The 19489-nt window shown below is 51.3% G+C and overlaps 1 protein-coding gene across 16 annotated transcripts in view; it reads left to right on the forward strand.

Annotated features, from left to right (window-relative positions):
• The window catches only part of cast (calpastatin), a 318006-nt gene that overhangs the window by 186524 nt on the left and 111993 nt on the right, over positions 1-19489 (forward strand). For 14 of the 16 annotated variants that reach the window (XM_072516336.1, XM_072516333.1, XM_072516334.1 and 11 more), the window contains 5 exons: positions 2119-2244; positions 8768-8824; positions 12389-12478; positions 13617-13712; positions 16160-16222. In XM_072516336.1, the coding sequence (XP_072372437.1) occupies positions 2119-2244; positions 8768-8824; positions 12389-12478; positions 13617-13712; positions 16160-16222 (432 nt within the window). The remainder of the gene's footprint in view (positions 1-2118; positions 2245-8767; positions 8825-12388; positions 12479-13616; positions 13713-16159; positions 16223-19489) is intronic. The other 2 variants (XM_072516331.1, XM_072516339.1) reach the window with 2 other exon arrangements.

The raw sequence follows: 19489 nt of genomic DNA on the forward strand, positions 1-19489 counted from the left end.
TATTATATTAATGTTGGTGATGGCAGTTTGTTAGGCTGGGATCCGCAATGATGTTCTAGTTATTGCTCAAGATTGGAACATCCCCCACTCACGGAAACTCATGGTGAGTGTGTCTGGCCTTCCTCATAGTGTTGGGCTGGACAATAAGAGTGTTCTAAAGATACTTGGAACATAAAGAATGTCAAAGGTTTGAAATGTACATTTGCCTCTTTGAAAACAGGGGCGGGATTCTCCGACCCCCCGCCGGGTCGGAGAATCATCGGGAGCGGGCGTGAATCCCGCCCCCGCCGGTTGCCGAATTCTCCGGCACCGGATATTCGGCGGGGGCGGGAATCGTGCCGCGCCAGTCGGCGGGCCCCCCCGGCAATTCTCCGGCCCACGATGGGCCGCTGCTGTCATGCCTGTCCCGCCTGCGAGAATCAAACTACCTCTCTTACCGGCAGGACTAGGCGGTGCAGGCGGGCTGGGGGGGCCCCCCACAGTGGCCTGGCCCGCGACCGGGGCCCACCGATCCGCGGGCGGGCCTGTGCCGTGGGCGCACTCTTTTCCCTCCGCCTCGGCCACAGCCTCCGCAATGGCCGACGCGTAAGAGACACCCCCCCCTGCGCATACGCGGGGATGACGTCAGTGGCCGCTGATGCTCCCGCGCATTCGCGGACTTCCGCCGCCCGGTGAAGTCCTTTCGGCCCCGGCTAGCGTGGCGCCAAAGGCCTTCCACGCCAGCCGGTGGAGCGGAATCCACTCTGGCGCATGCCTAGCCCCTCACGGTGAGTGCTTGGCCCCTAAAGGTGCGGAGAAATCCACACCTTTGTGGTGGCCCGACGCCGGAGTGGTTCACGTCACTCCATCCCGCTGGGACCCCCCCGCCCCGCCGGGTAGGGGAGAATCCCGCCCCTCATTCCCATCACTTCTCCAAACCCTCAGAGCTTTTTCTTGCTTGCAGTTTCATGATCAGAAGGATAAATATCTGAAAATAATGGGGGAATCAATACATTTTTGCACAAATTCAAGTTTCCAAATGTGTAAACTTGATGATTAAACTTTGTTCCATTTATAGAAAATGGCATCTTGTTATTTCTCATTTGTACAGATGCACAAAGGTACTGGCTTCTTACCATATATTTGCACATTGGTTCTTCAATTTGCAATGTCAAGATGATGTTTTATGAGGGCAGCACAGTGGCGCAGTGGTTAGCACTGCTGCCTAACGGCGCCGAGGCCCCATATTCGATCCCGGCTCTGGGTCACTGTCCGTGTGGAGTTTGCACATTCTCCCCGTGTTTGCGTGGGTTTCTCCCCCACAACCCAAAAGATGTGCAGGGTAGGTGGATTGACCACGCTAAATTGCCCCTTAATTGGAAAAAATTAATTGGGTACTCTAAATTTAAAAAAAAAAATTTTTTTAAAAGATGATGTTTTGTGGAAACATAACGTACAGGTCAAACTGAACTTTGCAGCGATTATTCATCATTTTCTATTGCATGGTCCAGGTGGTGGACCTCTTCATCCTTCCAATGAAGTGTGGTGAACTCAGCCCAATACATCACACAAGCTTGTTACCCTCCCATTGATTCTGTATACACCTACCACTGCCTCAGGAAGGCAGACACATCCAGGCTTTGCCCTCTTCTAGACCCTTCCATCAGGCAGAAGATACAGAAGTCTGAAGACCCACACGTCCAGACATAGAAACAGCTTCTTCTCCCCAGCTACTGAACTCCTCAACTAGTCTCCCATGGACCAATCTGTTCCCTGTAAGACACTAAGCAGCCCTATGCTGCTCTTGCTCATATATTTGCTTTGTTCCGCACTGTAACCAATTACCTATTTGGCGGTGTACTTTGTCGATTATTCTTTTTGTCTACTGTGTATGTACTGTGCCCCCTTGGCCACAAAAAAATACTTTTCACTGTACTTCGGTACATTTACAATCAATCAATCAATCAATGAGTAACATTTACAAGTGAGAACCTCAAGGGTGTGAAGGAAATTGTGTTAATGGCTATTGCTGCAATTAAATTTTCAAAAATTTGTGCTTCGCTATTAAGGATTTGAGGCGTTTGCACCCGTGTTCTTGAAATTCTTTGGAGATGGATTGACCACATTGAATTATTACAGAATCTGACAGAAGGTGACGTCCTGGAGTCTCTGTCAGCAGACTTTACCGAATGTTCTTCCACTCCGATTTCAAAATGCGCTGCTCCGACCTCTCACTCTGCAGCTCCGCCGTCTAAGCAGCCGCAGGTATGGCTCCAATCTATTTTTTTTAACAAACAATTTTATTGAGGTATTTTTGGCATTGTAAACAGTAACAATATACATTAGTGTGCAAATATCACTTACAAAAACATAGTTCAAATAACAGCTCCTCTCTCGCAAATAGACCCGCCTATTCTTCCCCCCTACTCTACACTATTCTACCCACCCCCCCGCTGACGATTAATTCTCTGCGAAGAAGTCGATGAATGGTTGCCACCTCCGGGCGAACCCCAATAGTGATCCTCGTAAGGCTAACTTGATTTTTTCCAAGCCGAGAAAGCTTGTCATGTCCGACAGCCATTCCTCGGTCTTTGGGGGTTTTGAGTCCCTCCAGGCCAACAGTATTCGTCGCCGGGCTACCAGGGAAGCAAAGGCCAAAACGTCGGTCTCTATCCCCTCCTGTACTCCCGGGTCCTCCGACACCCCAAAGATTGCCACCTCTGGACTCATCGCCACCCTTGTTTTCAGTGCCCGGGACATGACGTCCGTAAATCCCTGCCAGTACCCCCTGAGTTTTGGACACGCCCAGAACATGTGAACGTGGTTCGCTGGTCCTCCCGCACATCTAGCACACTTGTCCTCCAGCCCAAAGAATTTGCTCCTCTGAGCCACCGTCATGTGGGCCCGGTGAACGACCTTGAACTGAATCAGGCTGAGCATGGCACATGTTGCGGTTGTGTTTACCCTCCTTAGAGCGTGTGCCCATATGCCTCCCTCTAACGTCCCACCAAGCTCCTCCTCCCACTTGAGTTTCAATTCCTCGGTCCCTGTGTCCTCTGCTCCCGTAAGCTCTTTATAAATATCTGAGACTTTCCCCTCTCCTATCTCTTCCCTGGAAACTACCCTGTCCTGAATCCCCCTTGGTGGAAGGCGTGGAAAGGACAGGACCTGTCTGCATATGAAATCCCGCACCTGCAAGTACCAGAAGTCATTTTCCCTTGCCAGCCCGAATTTCTCCTCCAGCGCCATCATGCTCGAGAAGCTCCCTTCCAGGAACAAGTCGCCCATCCTTCCCACCTCCGCCACGCTCGAAACCCGCCGTCCATTTTCCCCGGGGCAAATCGGTGGTTATCACATATTGGGGCCCACACCGACGCTCCCACTTCCCCCGCTTGTTTCCTCCATTGGCCCCAAATCCGCAGAGCCGCCACCACTATAGGGCTGGTGGAGTACCTGGCTGGCGGGAGCGACAAAGGAGCCGTGACCAGGGCTGCCAAGCTGGTGCCCCTGCACGAAGCAGCCTCCACCTGCTCCCAAACCGACCCCGTACCCACCATCCATTTCCTTATCATGGCTATGTTAGCTGCCCAGTAGTAGTTGCTGAGGTTCGACAACGCCAGTCCCCCCTCACTACGGTTCCTTTCGAGCATCCCCCTCTTTACCCGCGGGGACTTCCCCGCCCAAACAAATCCCAGGATGATTTTATTGATCCTTTTAAAAAAGGAACGCAGAATGAAAATAGGGAGACACTGAAAAATAAACAGGAATCTCGGGAGGATCGTCATCTTCACCGTCTGCACTCTCCCCGCTAGTGACAGCGGGAGCGCATTCCATCTCCGTAAATCGCTCCTCATTTGCTCAACCAGTCTGGACAAGTTCAGATTATGCATCCTGCCCCAGTCCCGCGCCACTTGTATCCCTAAATACCTAAAACTTTCACCAACCAGCCTAAACGGCAGCTCCCTCAGCCTATTCTCCTAACCCCTCGCCTGCACCACAAACATCTCGCTCTTTGCCATGTTCAACTTGTACCCCAAAAACCGGCCAAATTCCTCTAGGATTTCCATAATCCCGTCCATCCCTGCCACTGGATCCGACACGTACAGAAGCAAGTCATCCGCGTAGAGCGAGACCTTGTGTTCTACCCCCCTCCCCCCCCCCCCGACCATTCCTTTCCATCCCCTTGCCGCTCTCAGAGCAATTGGCAGCGGTTCTATGGCCAACGCAAACAGCAATGGAGAGCGGGGGCCTCCCTGTCTTGTCCCGCGGTATAGTCTAAAATACTCGGATGTCGTCCTGTTCGTCCTTACAATATGGCTCCAATCTTAAACTGTTAGAGACTGCAGGTGGAGAGGGCTCTGCATTGTCTAGCTGGGTGGGATGACATTCACTGAATCCATTCTCAGCTATCCATTTGTCACTCAATAATCCGCTGCAGAGCTTTCTTTTCTTGCTTCTTCACCATTATTTTCTGGGGTTCCCCAAAGATCTATCCCTAGCTCCCTCATATTTCTCTTGTACCTGCTGCCCCATGACGAGGTGTCCGAGAATCAGTGTCAGATTCTACATTTACACTGAATACACCTGGCTCCACATCACCATCAGTTTTCCCGAATCTTTCACTGTCTATAAATTGCGCTGTTACTTTTCAGAGATCCAGTAGTGGATGAGCAGAAATATCCTCCCATTGAACGATGTACTGAGTGAACCCAGGACTGAACTTTCCATCCCTTCCCTTGGATCTTCTGGTCCTCTCCTCACCAAAAATGCCTACTTCCTTCTCTGTAATATCATCGGACCCCTCCCATGCCTCAACTCATTTGCTGCTGAAAGACTCATCCATGATGTTGTTATTTCCATATTTGCTAATTGTTTTCCTGGCTGGTTTCAGCTTTTCCACTGTCCACGAACATCAGGGGCGTCATTCTCCGACCACCCGCCGGGTCGGAGAATGGCCGTTGGCCGCCGTGAATCCCGCCCCCGCCGAAGTCTCCGGTACCGGAAATTGGGCGGGGGCGGGAATCGGGCCGCACCGGTTGGCGGGACCCCCCGCTCAATTCTCCGGCCCGAATGGGCCGAAGTCCCGCCCAGAAATTGCCTGTCCCGCCGGCGTAAATCAAAGCTGGTATTTACCGGCGGGGCCAGGCGGCGTGGGCGGCTCCGGGGTCCTGGGGGGGGCGCGGGGCGATCTGACCCCGGGGGTGCCCCCACGGTGGCCTGGCCCACGATCGGGGCCCACCGATCCGCGGGCGGGCCTGTGCCATGGGGGCACTCTTTCCCTTCCGCCTCCGCCACGGCCTCCACCATTGCGGAGGCGGAAGAGACTCTCCCCACTGCGCATGCACGGGAACCTGTCGGCGACTGCTGACGCTCCCGCGCATGCGCCGCATTTCCGCGCCAGCTGGCGGGGCACCAAACGCCATTTCCGCCAGCTGGCGGGGCAACAATCGCCATTTCCGCCAGCTGGCGGGGCGGAAATCCCTCCGGCTCCGGCCTAGCCCCTCAATGTTGGGGCTCGGCCCCCAAAGATGCGGAGCATTCCGCACCTTTGGGCCGGCGCGATGCCCGTCTGATTGGCGCCAGTCGGCGGACATTGCGCCGTTGGAGGAGACCAGGGGTTCCCATATCAGTGGAGACACATCCAGCCATCAGCAGGTGGTTGCAGGAGATTGTAGAAAGACATACAGGCGAACAGTCGTCCTAGGTGTAGTTGCAGAGGAGTACAAAGAAACTCCATGATAACTTGCTCTGTAACAGATCGCTATCTTACCACGTGTGATTCAATAAAGATCCTGGTTTGGACAAGTCTAGGTGTTTGGTGGATTCCTGAGCAAGACATAGAAGACCAAACTCAACACTCAACTGCAGGCTCCTCTTGTTTTTTTCCTATCTCAGACAGTAAGTGAGTTACACTTAACTGCTTTAACTGTGCTAAGTCAGTGCACAAACATCCAGGCTCATTTAAACTAGCCGCTAAAATTGTTTTCTGAGCTTAAGGAGCATTTTGAGCTTGATGTCTTCCCCATGCTGTTTTGCAGAATTGACCAAAGGGATCCAGGGCTGTCCCACCAAAGTTTACCGATTAGTTTGTCCCCTCTCTACAATCGCCATTGCTGTTTGAAGAAGGGGCAGCTTGTGACCCAAAATGTGATCTTAACCCCTGACACACAGTTTGGGAAGCCGTGTTATTAGGAATTATCTTGAATTGCATTGGACAAGCAATCACCTGCAGCAGTACAGCTAGGTGTCACAATTCCTCCTCCATCAATGCACAAGCAGCTCTGGCGTCTCTCAGGCCCATCAATCCTCTATGATTCGAGCTAATAGAGTAATATTTGAAAATACCATTTCAACATTTTGGAGACCTATGCGCTCTAAGTTTGGAGACCCATGCACTGTAATTCCTAAGCCTCTGTCTCGCCCAACCTTTCTCACCTCAGGCTAGTTGAGACAGGAGCAGTGAAGCCAGCCCCTAGCAAGAGGTAAGCCACATTCCCCTTTTTATAGCTGTAAAGAGACCATTTACATGGAGTTATAAAGTTTAGGAAATTGGGGGGAGAGATCCCCGGGGGCGTGTGATCGGTGTTCAGGAGCAAGGGAATGTGGTCAGTCGGGAGGGAGGGAGTCAGTTCAGGGGCGGTGGGGGGGTGAGTCCAGGAGGGAGGTTGGTCAGTCGAGGAGGGAGGGCAGTCAATCTGGGGGGAGGAGGGGGGGGTGGGTAGGCGTGTCAGTCTGGGATGGGGGTTAGTTTGATAGGGAGGTACGGCAGTCCGAGATGGGGGTCAGTGCAGGAGGGGGCTCAGTTTTTGATGGGGGTCAGTTCGGGATGGTAGTCAGTCCGGGATGGGGATTAGTTCAGGAGGGGGGGTCATTTTGAGAGGGGGTTCAGTTCGGGAGGGGTGGGTCATTCTGGGAGGAGGGAGGGATCATTCTGGAAGGGCTGTATGTCCGGGCAGTAGGGAAGGGTACAGTCCAGGAGGGGATCATTCTGGGAGTGAGGGAAGGGGGATCAATCTGTGAGGGAGTGGTGTCATTCCGGGAGGTTGGTTAGGCCAGAGAGGGTGGGGGAGGGGAGGTGTTGGGAAGGAGGATTGGCACGTCGGGCTGTGGAGGGGTGAATGTACAGGTCAGATGAGGGGGAACAGTGTACGATGGCGGCGACGGAGGGTGGGGGGGTTGGAAGGGGAAGGTACTGGGGTGGTATGTGAGTCCCCTGGGAATCGTGTTTGTGCAGGGTCTGGGTATTTTAATGTTTGCTCTGGTGTTGGAAATTTTTTCATTCTCACCCTTTCACAGTAACTATCAGGGTACAACTGGCAGAACCATCCGAAGTTAACATGTTAAATTGCTTCTGTCAGATAGTTCCCAGCCCCTTGTCCAGAGCAAGTTCGCACTTCTGGCAACTGCCAGGTGAACCCTTATGTGGGGTTTTTCTCGAGGGATTCCCAGCTCATCGTAGGAGTACCCCCTAAATGCGATGCTGCAGAACTCAGATGTTATGGACGGTTAAATATTTATCCCTGAGGCGGGACCGTGGCGCAGTGGTTAGCACTGCTGCCTCACGCTGCGGAGGATCCAGGTTCGATCCCGGCTCCAGGTCACTGTCCGAGTGGAGTTTGCACATTCTCCTCGTGTCTGCGTGAATCTCACTCCCACAACCTAAAGATATGCAGGGTGGGTAGATTGGTCACGCTAAATTGCTCCAAATTGGAATAAAAGAATTAGACACTCTGAATTTTAAAAAAACTATCTCTCCACAGATGCTGCAAGACTTCAATTTTGAGTATTTTCTGTATTTGTTTCTGATTTCCAGCATCCACAGTACTTTGCTCTTGCACTAGTGTTTAATTCACTGCGCTTTCCAGGAATTCCCACCTTGCAGACATTCTGGGCGCGATTCTCCGATCACGAAACGGGCGCGGGCACTAGCACGGCACTGGAGCGGTTCACGCCGCTCCAGCCTCACTTCCTGGCACGCACTGGGGGCGGCGCCAACCTGTGCATGGCATTGGCGTGACGCCAACCCGCACATGCGTGGTGGCTTTACGGAACGCACCGGCCCCGACGCAACATGGCGCCGGGGTTCTGGGGCCGGACGCACAACAAAGTAGGCCCGGGGGGGGAGAGGCCGGCCCACCAATTGCGGGCCAGACCCCATCGGAGGCCCCTCCGGGGACGGAGCCCCCCCCCCCCCACAGGCCGCCCCCCGACCCTTTGCGCAGAGTTCCAGCCGGCAGGGACTAGGTGTGGACGGCGCCGGGGGGTCTCTGCTTTTTCCGCGCGGCCACTCAGCCTATCCGGGCCGGAGATTCGGCGGCCCAGCATCGTACAGCGGCCCGCGACCGGCGCCGCGCCAACGCGCCGGCACAAATGGCACCGATTCTCCGCACCTTGGAGAATTGCGTGCCGGCGTCGGGGCGACGTGATGCGGTTGCGGTGATTCTCCGACCCGGCGCAGGGCTGGGAGAATCACGCCCTCTGTTCTCTCCGATGAGATTTCCATTTTGTCACTTTTACCTTGTCCGTCTTCCATTCGTCTGTGTTTCCCTTGTGTTTGTTCAAACTCACTTTAACAGCCCGATCTTGCCCAGCAAATATCTTTGGTGCCAGTTTACTGCACGTGGAATCCAACTGAAATTCTTCCCTTGGTGTTTTGAAAATTGTTCTCACAAGGGACCAAAGATCTGAAACAATAATTCTGCTCCTTTTTCCACAGATACTGACAGGCCGGCTGAGTATTTCCAGCATTTTTTTTGTAATTACAATTATAATGTTCTTTCTTGCAAAGGCACCTGTGAAAGCTTCAACTGCTGCCTCAGTTTCTGCGAGTAAAAGTGATACCAAGGTAAGTCAATAATTGGGTGAAATGTATGGCAGCTGCCAATAATAGCAGTCGAATTACATAAAGAAATGAATTTAGAAATGAACACGGAGCAGTTGTTAGCTCCATTATCCCAGTCTGTAATTCCTTTTTAAAAATAAATTTAGAGTACCCAATTCATTTTTTCCAATTAAGGGGCAATTTAGTGTGGCCAAACCACCTATCCTGCACATCTTTGGGTTGTGGGGGCGAAACCCACGGAAACACGGCGAGAATGTGCAAACTCCACACGGACAGTGACCCAGAACTGGGATCGAACCTGGGACCTCGGCGCCGTGAGGCAGCAATGCTAACCACTGCACCACCGTGCAGTCTGTAATTCTAATGTTCTAAAAATATCTGCAAGGATAATTCTATCCCACACTTCCACTTCCCTGTGGGAGGCAGTGATGTAGTGCTATTGTCACTGGACGAGTAATCCAGAGACCGATGATCTTGGCAAATGGTAAAAAAAATTCTTGGCATTTCTCATATTTATAAACAGTTGTATATATACACATCACATTTTTCTCACCTGCGCTAATTTCCTTTATTATTCAGAGGTTTAGTTTCTCCTAACCTAACCTGTTTTGGAACAGACCGACAAACTGCCCCCAAGTATCCAGGAAGCCTTCCTCTGACCCTCGGGTGGTGTACTTAATCTTCTCCAGGTGGAGAAATTCCGAGAGGTCAGCGAGCCAGTCTGCAGCTGTGGGTGGTGCTGCCAATCGCCAGCCGCGCAGGATTCTCCGGCGTGCGATTAGGGAAGTGAAAGCAAGGGCGTTGGCCCCCTTTCCCCATGTGTAGCTCTGGCTGCTCTGATACCCCGAAGATTGCCACTATTGGGCATGGCTTCACTCTCACCCCCACAACCTTGGACATTGCCTCGGAGAAGGCTGTCCAGAACCCAGCAAGCTTGGGGCAAGCCCAAAACATGTGGGTGTGGTTGGCCGGGCCCCTCTGGCACCGCTCTCATTTGTCCTCCACCTCCGGGAAGAACCTGCTCATTCAGGTTCTGGGCAGGTGCGCTCTGTGCACCACTTTGAGCTGCATTAGGCTACCTTGAGCTGCCTTGCGCAGGAGGAGGAGAAGTTCACCCTGCTCAATGCTTCGCTCCAGAGTCCCTATCCTACCTCTGTCCCCAGTTCGTCCTCCCATTTTTGTCTGATCTCGTCCAGTCGAGTCCGGGCTCTGTCCAGTAGCTGTCCGTATATTTTCCCACATAGTCCCCTCTTTCCGTTGCTTGTGCCTATCAGGTCCTCTGGTAGTGTGGTTTCTGGGGCCCCAGTCTACCCCACTGTCTCTTTGCGGAGGAAGTGTTTTATTTGGAGGTGTCTCATTTCCTGTCCTTTTGCTAACCTCCACTTCCTCGTCAGTTCGTCTAGTGTCGCCAGTCTGTGCCCTACTTAGAAGTCCCCGACCGTCAATGTGCCCCCGTCCGCCTCCATCTTTTAAAGATGGTATCTAGCATGGCTGGGGGGATTGCCGCAGATGGGTGCCATGGAGGACATTTTAGTTATCCCGAAGTGTTGTCTCAGCTGGGTCCATGTTCTCAGCGTGGTCGCTACCACTGGGCTTGTTGTGTATCTTGTTGAGGGGGATGGGAGTGCTGCTGTAGCCAGGGCCGGGAGGGTCGTTCCTTTACAGGATGCTTCCTCCATTTGTACCCAATCTGTGTTGGGTTCTTGTACCCATCCCCTCACTCTTTCTGCCATTGCTGCCCAGTGGTAGTATTGTAGGTTTGGTAAGACCAAGCCCCCTTTGATTTTCCTTCTTTGCTGTGTCTGTTTTGGGATTCTCGGGTTCTTACCCCCCCCCCACACACACAAACGCCATGATTAGATTGTCTACACTTTGCCCAGCAAGCTAGTGACGTAGCCTGTTGGGTCTCTGCCCTCCATCCCCTCTGACAGACCCACGATTTTAACATTCTGCCGTCTGGACCTATTTTCCTGGTCCTCCACTTTCCCTCTTTAGGCTCCCCTGGGTCGTTACCAGCCTTTTCACCTCGGCATCCTGAGTTACCATCCTGTCGCTCTGGTCCGAGGCGGCCCTCTCCAACTCCTGAATAGTTTTCTCCTGTACCTCCACCTTCCTTTCCAGGCCGTTGATGGTTCGCTGCATTTTTTTCTGTTGTCTCCGCCAGCATCTCCTTCATCATTGTGTGGAGCTCCGTCCTGAGTGCCTCCCTCATGGCGTTTATCTCCGTTTGTATCTCCTCCTTTATGGCGTTTATTTCCGTTTTCAGCACGCTTCTCCATTCCTCCCCCTGTGCGGGGGGTGGGGGGGGATGGTCGCCGCGTCCTGTTCCTGCTCCGCTGCTCGGCTCGCCAGCTTTTCCGCTTCCTGATTCGCCTGAACCTCCGCCTCGCCCTGTGGGGTCGTCTGCCTGCGTGGCCGCAGCTCCTGCTTTTTTCCTTCGCCTTCGCTGCTGTTCTTCCATCTCGCAGTCCCCCCAATTTATTATTTGGAGGGATATTTCTGTCTGCCTTTCTCTTTTTTTTTCCTGGGTTTTGGCGCGACAAATAAATTCTTTTTTTTTGTTCCCCCCAAAGAAACAAAAACCCCAAGGTTTTCTTTTTCTCCTTTTAAAAACGATTTTTTTGTTCTTGTGATCCTCTCCGTGCTCCGACTTTCTGGCCGTTTCTGAGCGATCCCCACTCCTCCTCCATGTGCAGCTCACCGGGACCAGTCTCTCCTTTTTTTTCTCTCTCCCTCTCCAGCTCCGTGGATCGGAGCTTTGGCGCCTGGGCATGGCCGAATTCGCGGGGCCTAAAGAATTTTTTGTTTCTTTTGAAAATTCCCCGGGAAAACCCCCCCAATAAAGCCACGATTTTGTGGCTGTGCTGGAGCGTCTTTGCTGCGGCTGCTCCGTCGCAAATGGTAAAATTTGATAAGTTTCTTTAATCTGGAATTTACAAAAATGTCTAATGATGACCGTGAAACCATCGTTAATTGTAGTAAAAACCCATCTGGTTCACTAATTCCCTTTAGAGAAGTAAATCTGACGTCCTTACCTGGTCTTGGCCTACATGTGACTCCAAAACCACAGCAATGTGGTTGACTCTTAAAATGTTCTCCGAAGTGGCTTATCAAGCCACTCAGCTCAAGGGCAATTAAGGATGGGCAACAAATGCTGGCCTTGCCAGCGACTATCACATCACATGAAAGAATAAAAAATACTGATCCGGCTCTACACAATGCTTCCAGCCTTTTATTCCAAACAACATCACATCCCTTCAGTTTCTATCTGTGCTGTGCTACAACCCCCTCCCCCTTCCCTCCCGCACCACCACCCATTTGTATCAAAACAAATTAATTAACAAGATTTTAAATTCACAGATTAATGATTGTAAACACTAAAGCCATAATTGTCCTACTTCAGACTCCCAGGTATAGCAGCTCCCCTTCAAGTGAGGAAGCTGGAACATTACCAGTGAAATATGAGCAACAGCTACTGATGTTTTTAGTAAGGTATTACATTGCTGTCCTGATGTGTTTCCGCTGAGTTTTGACACTAATTGAAAAAAATGTATTTTGTTTTTAAAGGGTGACGATCCATTTGACCTACTTGCAGGGACACTTCCATCAGAAGCACCGGACAATTCAGGTCCAAAATTCACTGGTCCCCCAGTGAAGGTAAAATTAAATTTGTCTCCTCATACTTCAGACTTTACATAAGACTCCTGCAACACCACCATTTATTAGCCCATTTCTATGTGGAGTTATTACACATTTGTCCATATGAAATGTTGTCTGTTGCGAAAGCCGTCCTTTCCCCAACCCAGCTTGCATTGACGTAGCACACTTAATGCAGTAAAGTCTAAGACATTTCACAGGAACGTTGTCAAACACAATCTGTTACCAAGAAGTATAGGGAGATATTGGGAGAGGTGACCAAAAGCTTCATAAGGACATTAGAACTAGGAGCAGAAGTAGGCCAAAGGGCCCCTCGAGCCTGCTCCGCCATTCAATAAGATCGTGGTTGATCTTTTTATGGACTCAGCTCCACATATCCACCCACCCACCGGAACCCTTAATTCCTTTACTGCACAAACATCGATCCATCTTTGCCTTAAAAACATAAAAGTGAATGATTTTCTAGAGCTTCTTGAAGGACAGTCAGAATGTAGAGATGATGTGGAGATGCTGGCGTTGGACTGGGGTGAGCACAGTAAGAAGTCTTACAACACCAGGTTAAAGTCCAACAGGTTTGTTTCGATGTCACTAGCTTTCGGAGCGCTGCTCCTTCCTCAGGTGAATGAAGAGGTATGTTCCAGAAACATATATATAGACAGATTCAAAGATGCCAAACAATGCTAGGAATGCGAGCATTAGCAGGTGATTAAATCTTTACAGATCCAGAGATGGGGTAACCCCAGGTTAAAGAGGTGTGAATTGTGTCAAGGCAGGACAGTTGGTAGATTATAGAATGTAGAGAGGTGAAGAGGCTGTGGAAGGAAATTCTAGAGGTGTCTTTGAAGTGTTAAAGGCTTTTTTTTTACAGGTAGCTTTTTCAGTGCCATAAATGTTCAGTTGATTCATTTAACTCCATATTTACATTGTGTACCTTGTGTTGCCCTATTACGTATTTTCTTTTCTTTTCATGTACTTAATGATCTGTTGAGCTGCTTGCAGAAAAATACTTTTCACTGTACCTCGGTACACGTGACAATAAACAAATCCAATCTAAGTTAATATTTTATTGGCATACAGAATGCAGATATTAAATCTTACGATTTATGTGACTCTTGGCTTTTATTTCTCACATTTTCAGGAATCAGATGCTACCAAGAAGAAGGCTGAACGAGTGGGAGAAAAGGAAGAATCTATTCCACCTGATTACAGATTTAAAGAACAACCTGATTCTAAGGTTTGGTCCAATAATCAATTTCAGACAAGCCAATAATATTTGCATTTTCTAAACTGCTCTAATGTAACAAAATCGAACATACTTTACATCAGTATCAGCTGTGACTCAGTTGGTGGAGCTCTTGCCTCTGAATCAGAAGGTATGAATTCATATGTCACTCCAGGACTTGAGCACAAAAATCAAAACTGACACTCCGGTGCAGTACTGAGGGAGGGGCAATCTGCTGAATAAGGGGTAAAAGCGAAGCCCCATCTATCCTCACAGTTAAACATAATAGAAGACACCATTTCAAAGAAGAACAGCGCAGTTATCCCCAGTGATCTAGGAAATATTTATTCCTCGATCAACACCATGAAAAATGTTAGAAACTATTATTAAAGGCATAATAGCAAGGCACTTGTACAATATCATAATAGCAAGGTAATCAGGCAAAGTCAACATGGTTTTGTGAAAGGCAAATTATGTTTAACCAATTTATTGGAGTTTTTTGAAAAAAATAACAGAAGCTGTGGATAAAGGGGAACAGAAGGCATTTGATAAGGTGCCCTAGCAAAGCTAATTGCAAAAGATAGTGTAGGAGATAACATGTTGCAGTGGATAGAAGATTGGCTAGCTAATAGGAAACAGAGTAGGCATCATCGGGTATTTTTCTAGTTGGCAAGATGTATGTCACACGGATCATTGCTGGGGCTTCAACTTTATCTCACGTATCTAAATGACTTGATTTAAGGGACCGAAGGTATGGTTGCTAAATTTACAGATGTCACAAAGATAGTTAGGAAAATAAGATATGAAGAGGATGTCAGGCTACAAAGGGATGTAGAAACGTTAAGTGAGTGGGCAAAGATCTGGGGCGTCATTCTCCGACCCCCCGCCGGGTTGGAGAATCGCCGGGGGCTGCCGTGAATCCCGCCCCCGCCGGTTGCCGAAGTCTCCGGTACCGGATATTCGGCGGGGGCGGGAATCGGGCCGCGCCGGTTGGCGGGCCCCCCCGCTGGATTCTCCGGCCCGGACGGGCCGAAGTCCCGCCGATAAATTGCCTGTCCCGCCGGCGTGGATTAAACCACCTTTTGAACGGTGGGACAAGGCGGCGTGGGCGGGCTCCGGGGCCCTGGGGGGGGCACGGGGCGATCTGGCCAATCGGCGGACATCGCGCCGTTTCCGGAGAATTTTGCCCCTGGTAACTGGTGTATAATGTGGGAAAATGTGAAATTGTTTATTTGGCAGGAAAAATAAAAAAAAGAAGCCTATTATCTAAATGCTGAGAGATTGCAAAAGTCTGACATTCAGAGGGATCTGTGTGTCCTTGTGCACAAAGCGCAAACGATTAGTATGCAGGCACAGCAAATAATTGGGAAAGCTAATAGAATGTTATTATTTATTACAAGAGGGATTGAATACAAAAGCAGAGTGTTATGTTCAGTTATACAGGGCATTGGTGAGACCACACCAAAAGTACAGCATTGGTCTCCTTGTTGAAGGAAAGATGGAAATACATGAGAAGCAGTTCAGAGAAGGTTTACGAGACTAATACCTGGAATGCACAAGTTGTCTTATGAGGAAAGGTTGTATAGGCGAGGCTTGTATCCGCTGGAGTTTAGAAGAGTAAGAGGCAACTTGATTGAAACATATAAAATCCTGAAGGGTCTTGACATGGTGATTGTGAAGAGGATGTTTCCTCTTGTTGGAGAATCTAGAACTAGGAGGACACTTTAAAAATAAGGGGTCGCTCATTTAAGACCGAGTTAAGGAGAATTTCTTTGTCTGAGGGTCGTAAGTCTTTGGAACTCCCTTCCTGAAACGCAGAGAAAAGATGTAAGCAGAGTCTTTGAATATTTTTAAGGCGGAGTTAGGTAGATTCTTGATAAGCAAGGGGGTGAAAGGTTATTGCGGGTCAGTTGGAATCGGCCATGACCTATTAAATTGCGGAGTAGGCTAAAGGGGCCATATGGCTTACTCCTGCTACTAATTCGTATGTTTGTATTTGTGCTTGTGATATAGATTATCTAGTCATGAACGAAGTGCTGTTGTGGGAGTTTGCTGCGGTTGCCGTACTTCATGCTTTAAAAACATTCATTGGCTGTAAAACTCATTGAAACATAGGTGCTACAGAAATGCAAGGTTCCCTTTTGTTGCTGATATATAAATGATGCTGCTACCACATGTAATCAATCTGACAGAATTAAAGAACAAAATTACTCATTAATTAAAACTGAAGTCAGTGCACGCCTAAACTCCCCCTTGATTAATCCTGCTAAATAATATCTTAAGTATTTTTACAGTTCAATTTACTGACCAAATGAGGTTCATACTGTCCTGTGTAAATATGCTTGCAAATGAATTTCAAAGTACAATTTTTATATTGTTCTTTACCAGCTGCTTTCATTTATATATAATTCTCATATTGTAAAGAAAAATGTGATTAAAATTTTGTTTTTCGATAACAGGATAAAGGTAAAGTGGCCTCTTCCTCCACTGGTCCAGGAGCAAAACCAAAAGGAACAGAGAAGGTAAAGCTGCTTTTTCCTCCTGTAACAAGATTTGAATCCCTACAGTGAAACTCTCCAGGGCACCATTGCGTAATCCAGTGATTCTCATGGGTTTCTTATATTAATGTTGGTAATGGCCGTTTATTAAATGATATCACTCAGTGCCAGGGCTGGGATCAGGAGTGATGCTCTCACTATTACCCAAGATTGGAGCATCCCACACTCACAGGAACAAAAATGGTGAGTGTGACTGGCATTCTTCATAATGTTCGGCAGGAGAGTAAGAGAAATGTAAAGTACTTGGAACATGAGAGATGTCAGAGAAGTGAAAAGGTCATTTAACTCTTTGATACCTCATTCCCAGCACTCTTTCAAACCCCCAGAGAGTTTTCCTGCTCTTTGTTTAATGATCAGGGGCGAAGTTCTCCCGAAACGGCGCGATGTCCACCGACTGGCGCCCAAAACGGTGCCAATCAGACGGGCATCGTGCCGCCCCAAAGGTGCGGAATGCTCCGCATCTTTGGGGGCCGAGCCCCAACATTGAGGGGCTAGGCCGACGCCGGAGGGATTTCCGCCCCGCCAGCTGGCGGAAACGGCCTTTGTTGCCCCGCCAGCTGGCGCGGAAATGACATCCCTGGGCGGCGCATGCGCGGGAGCGTCAGCGGCCGCTGACAGTTTCCCACGCATGCGCAGTGGAGGGAGTCTCTTCTGCCTCCGCCATGGTGGAGACTGTGGCGGAGGCGGAAGGGAAAGAGTGCCCCCACGGCACAGGCCCGCCGGCGGATCGGTGGGCCCCGATCGCGGGCCAGGCCACCGTGGGGGCACCCCCCGGGGCCAGATCGCCCCCGCGCCCCCCCCAGGACCCGGAGCCCGCCCACGCCGCCTTGTCCCGCCGTTCAAAAGGTGGTTTGATCCATGCCGGCGGGACAGGCAATTTCTGGGCGGGACTTCGGCCCATCCGGGCTGGAGAATCCAGCGGGGGGGCCCCGCCAACCGGGGGCGGGATCTACGGCGGCCAACGGCCATTCTCCGACCCGCTTGGGGGTCGGAGAATGACGCCCCTGATATCTGAAAATATTAAAACTCCAGTTTCTTAATCTTGTAAATTTAAACATTAACCTTGTAATTGTTTAGGAAAATGACATCTTATTATCTCTCTTTGTCTACAGATGTATTAAGGCACTAACTATAATTCTTATAATATATTTACACATTGGTTCTCCGTAATTTCCAATGTCGGAGGTGAGGTTTTGTGGAAATATGGGCCGAAATTCTCCCCCAACGGCGCGATGTCCGCCGACTGGCGCCAAAGACGGCGCCAATCAGACGGGCATCGCGCCGGCCCAAAGGTGCGGAATGCTCCGCATCTTTGGCGGCCTAGCCCCTCAATGTTGGGGCTAGGCCGACGCCGGAGGGATTTCCGCCCAGCCAGCTGGCGGAAATGGCGTTTGTTGCCCCGCCAGCTGGCGCGGAAATGCGGCGCATGCGCGGGAGCGTCAGCGGCCGCTGTCAGTTTCCCGGCGCATGCGCGGGAGCGTCAGCGGCCGCTGTCAGTTTCCCGCGCATGCGCAGTGGGGAGAGTCTCTTCCGCCTCCGCCATGGTGGAGGCCGTGGCGGAGGCGGAAGGGAAAGAGTGCCCCCACGGCACAGGCCCGCCCGCAGATCGGTGGGCCCCGATTGCGGGCCAGGCCACCGTGGGGGCACCCCCCGGGGTCAGATCGCCGCGCGCCCCCCCCCAGGACCCCGGAGCCCGCCCACGCCGCCTTGTCCCGCCGGTAAATACCAGGTTTGATTTACGCCGGCGGGACAGGCAATTTCTGGGCGGGACTTTGGCCCATCCGGGCCGGAGAATCCAGCGGGGGGTCCCGCCAACCGGCGCGGCCCGATTCCTGCCCCCGCCCAATCTCCGGTAGCGGAGACTTCAGCGGGGGCGGGATTCACGGCGGCCAACGGCCATTCTCCGACCCGGCGGGGGGGTCGGAGAATGACGCCCATGTTGTGCAGGTCTGAATGAACTCGGCAGAAGGACAGAACTGTTAGATTTTCCACCATTCTTTCTCGCATATTCTAAAAGTAGAAATGACAGACCCCACCTCCCCATCCATCCAATGGGTTGCGCTGATTTATGAAAACGTAAAGGTTAGGAGGGAAATTGTGCAGTAAATGGTTCTTGCTGAAATTAAATTTTACAAATTGTACTTCACTACTGAGGATTTGAGGTCTTGGCCGGGATTCTCCCCTACCCAGCGGGGCGGGGGGTCCCGGCGGGATGGAGTGGCAGGAACCACTCCGGCGTCGGGCCGCCCCAAAGGTGCGGATTTCTCCGCACCTTTAGGGGCCAAGCCCTCACCTTGAGGGGCTAGGCCCGCGCCGGTGTGGTTGGCGCGCCGCCGGCCGGCGGGAAAGGCCATTGGCGCCACGCCAGCCGGGGCCGAAAGGACTTCGCCGGCCGGCAGAAGTCCGCGCATGCGCGGGAGGGTCAGCGGCTGCTGGCGTCATCCTCGTGCATGCGCAGGGGAGGTGTCTCTTACGCGTCAGCAATGGTAAAGGCTGTGGCCGAGGCGGAGGGAAAAGAGTGTCCCCACGACACAGGCCTGCCCGTGGATCAATGGGCCCCGATCGCGGCCAGGCCACCGTGGGGCCACCCCCCGGGGTCAGATCGCCCCGCGCCCCCCCCAGGACCCCGGAGCCTGCCGCGCCTCCTAGTCCCGCCGGTAAGAGAGGTGGTTTGATTCTCGCCGGCGGGACAGGCATTCTAGCAGCGGGACTTCAGCCCATCACGGGCCGGAGAATCGCCAGGGGGGGTCCGCCGACCGGCACGGCACGATTCCCACCCCCGCCAAATATCCGGTGCCGGAGAATACGGCAACCGGCGGGGGCGGGATTCACGCCAGCCCCCGGCGATTCTCCGACCTGGCGGAGGGTCGGAGAATCCCGACCCTTGTATCTGTATTCTTGAAATATCTGTGAGAATAAAGGTAGTTTTAGAACATAGAACATTGAAAATACAGCACAGAACAGGCCCTTCGGCCCACGATGTTGTGCCGAACATTTGTCCTAGATTAAGAACAAATTAATCTACACCCCATCATTCTACCGTACTCCATATACCTATCCAATAGCTGCTTGAAGGTCCCTAATGTTTCCGACTCAACTACTTCCACAGGCAGTGCATTCAATGCCCCCACTACTCTCTGGGTAAAGAACCTACCTCTGACATCCCCCCTATATCTTCCACCATTCACCTTAAATTTATGTCCCCTTGTAATGGTTTGTTCCACCCGGGGA

Source organism: Scyliorhinus torazame, chromosome 9, assembly GCF_047496885.1.
Source record: "Scyliorhinus torazame isolate Kashiwa2021f chromosome 9, sScyTor2.1, whole genome shotgun sequence".
Taxonomy (NCBI): Eukaryota; Metazoa; Chordata; class Chondrichthyes; order Carcharhiniformes; family Scyliorhinidae; genus Scyliorhinus; species Scyliorhinus torazame.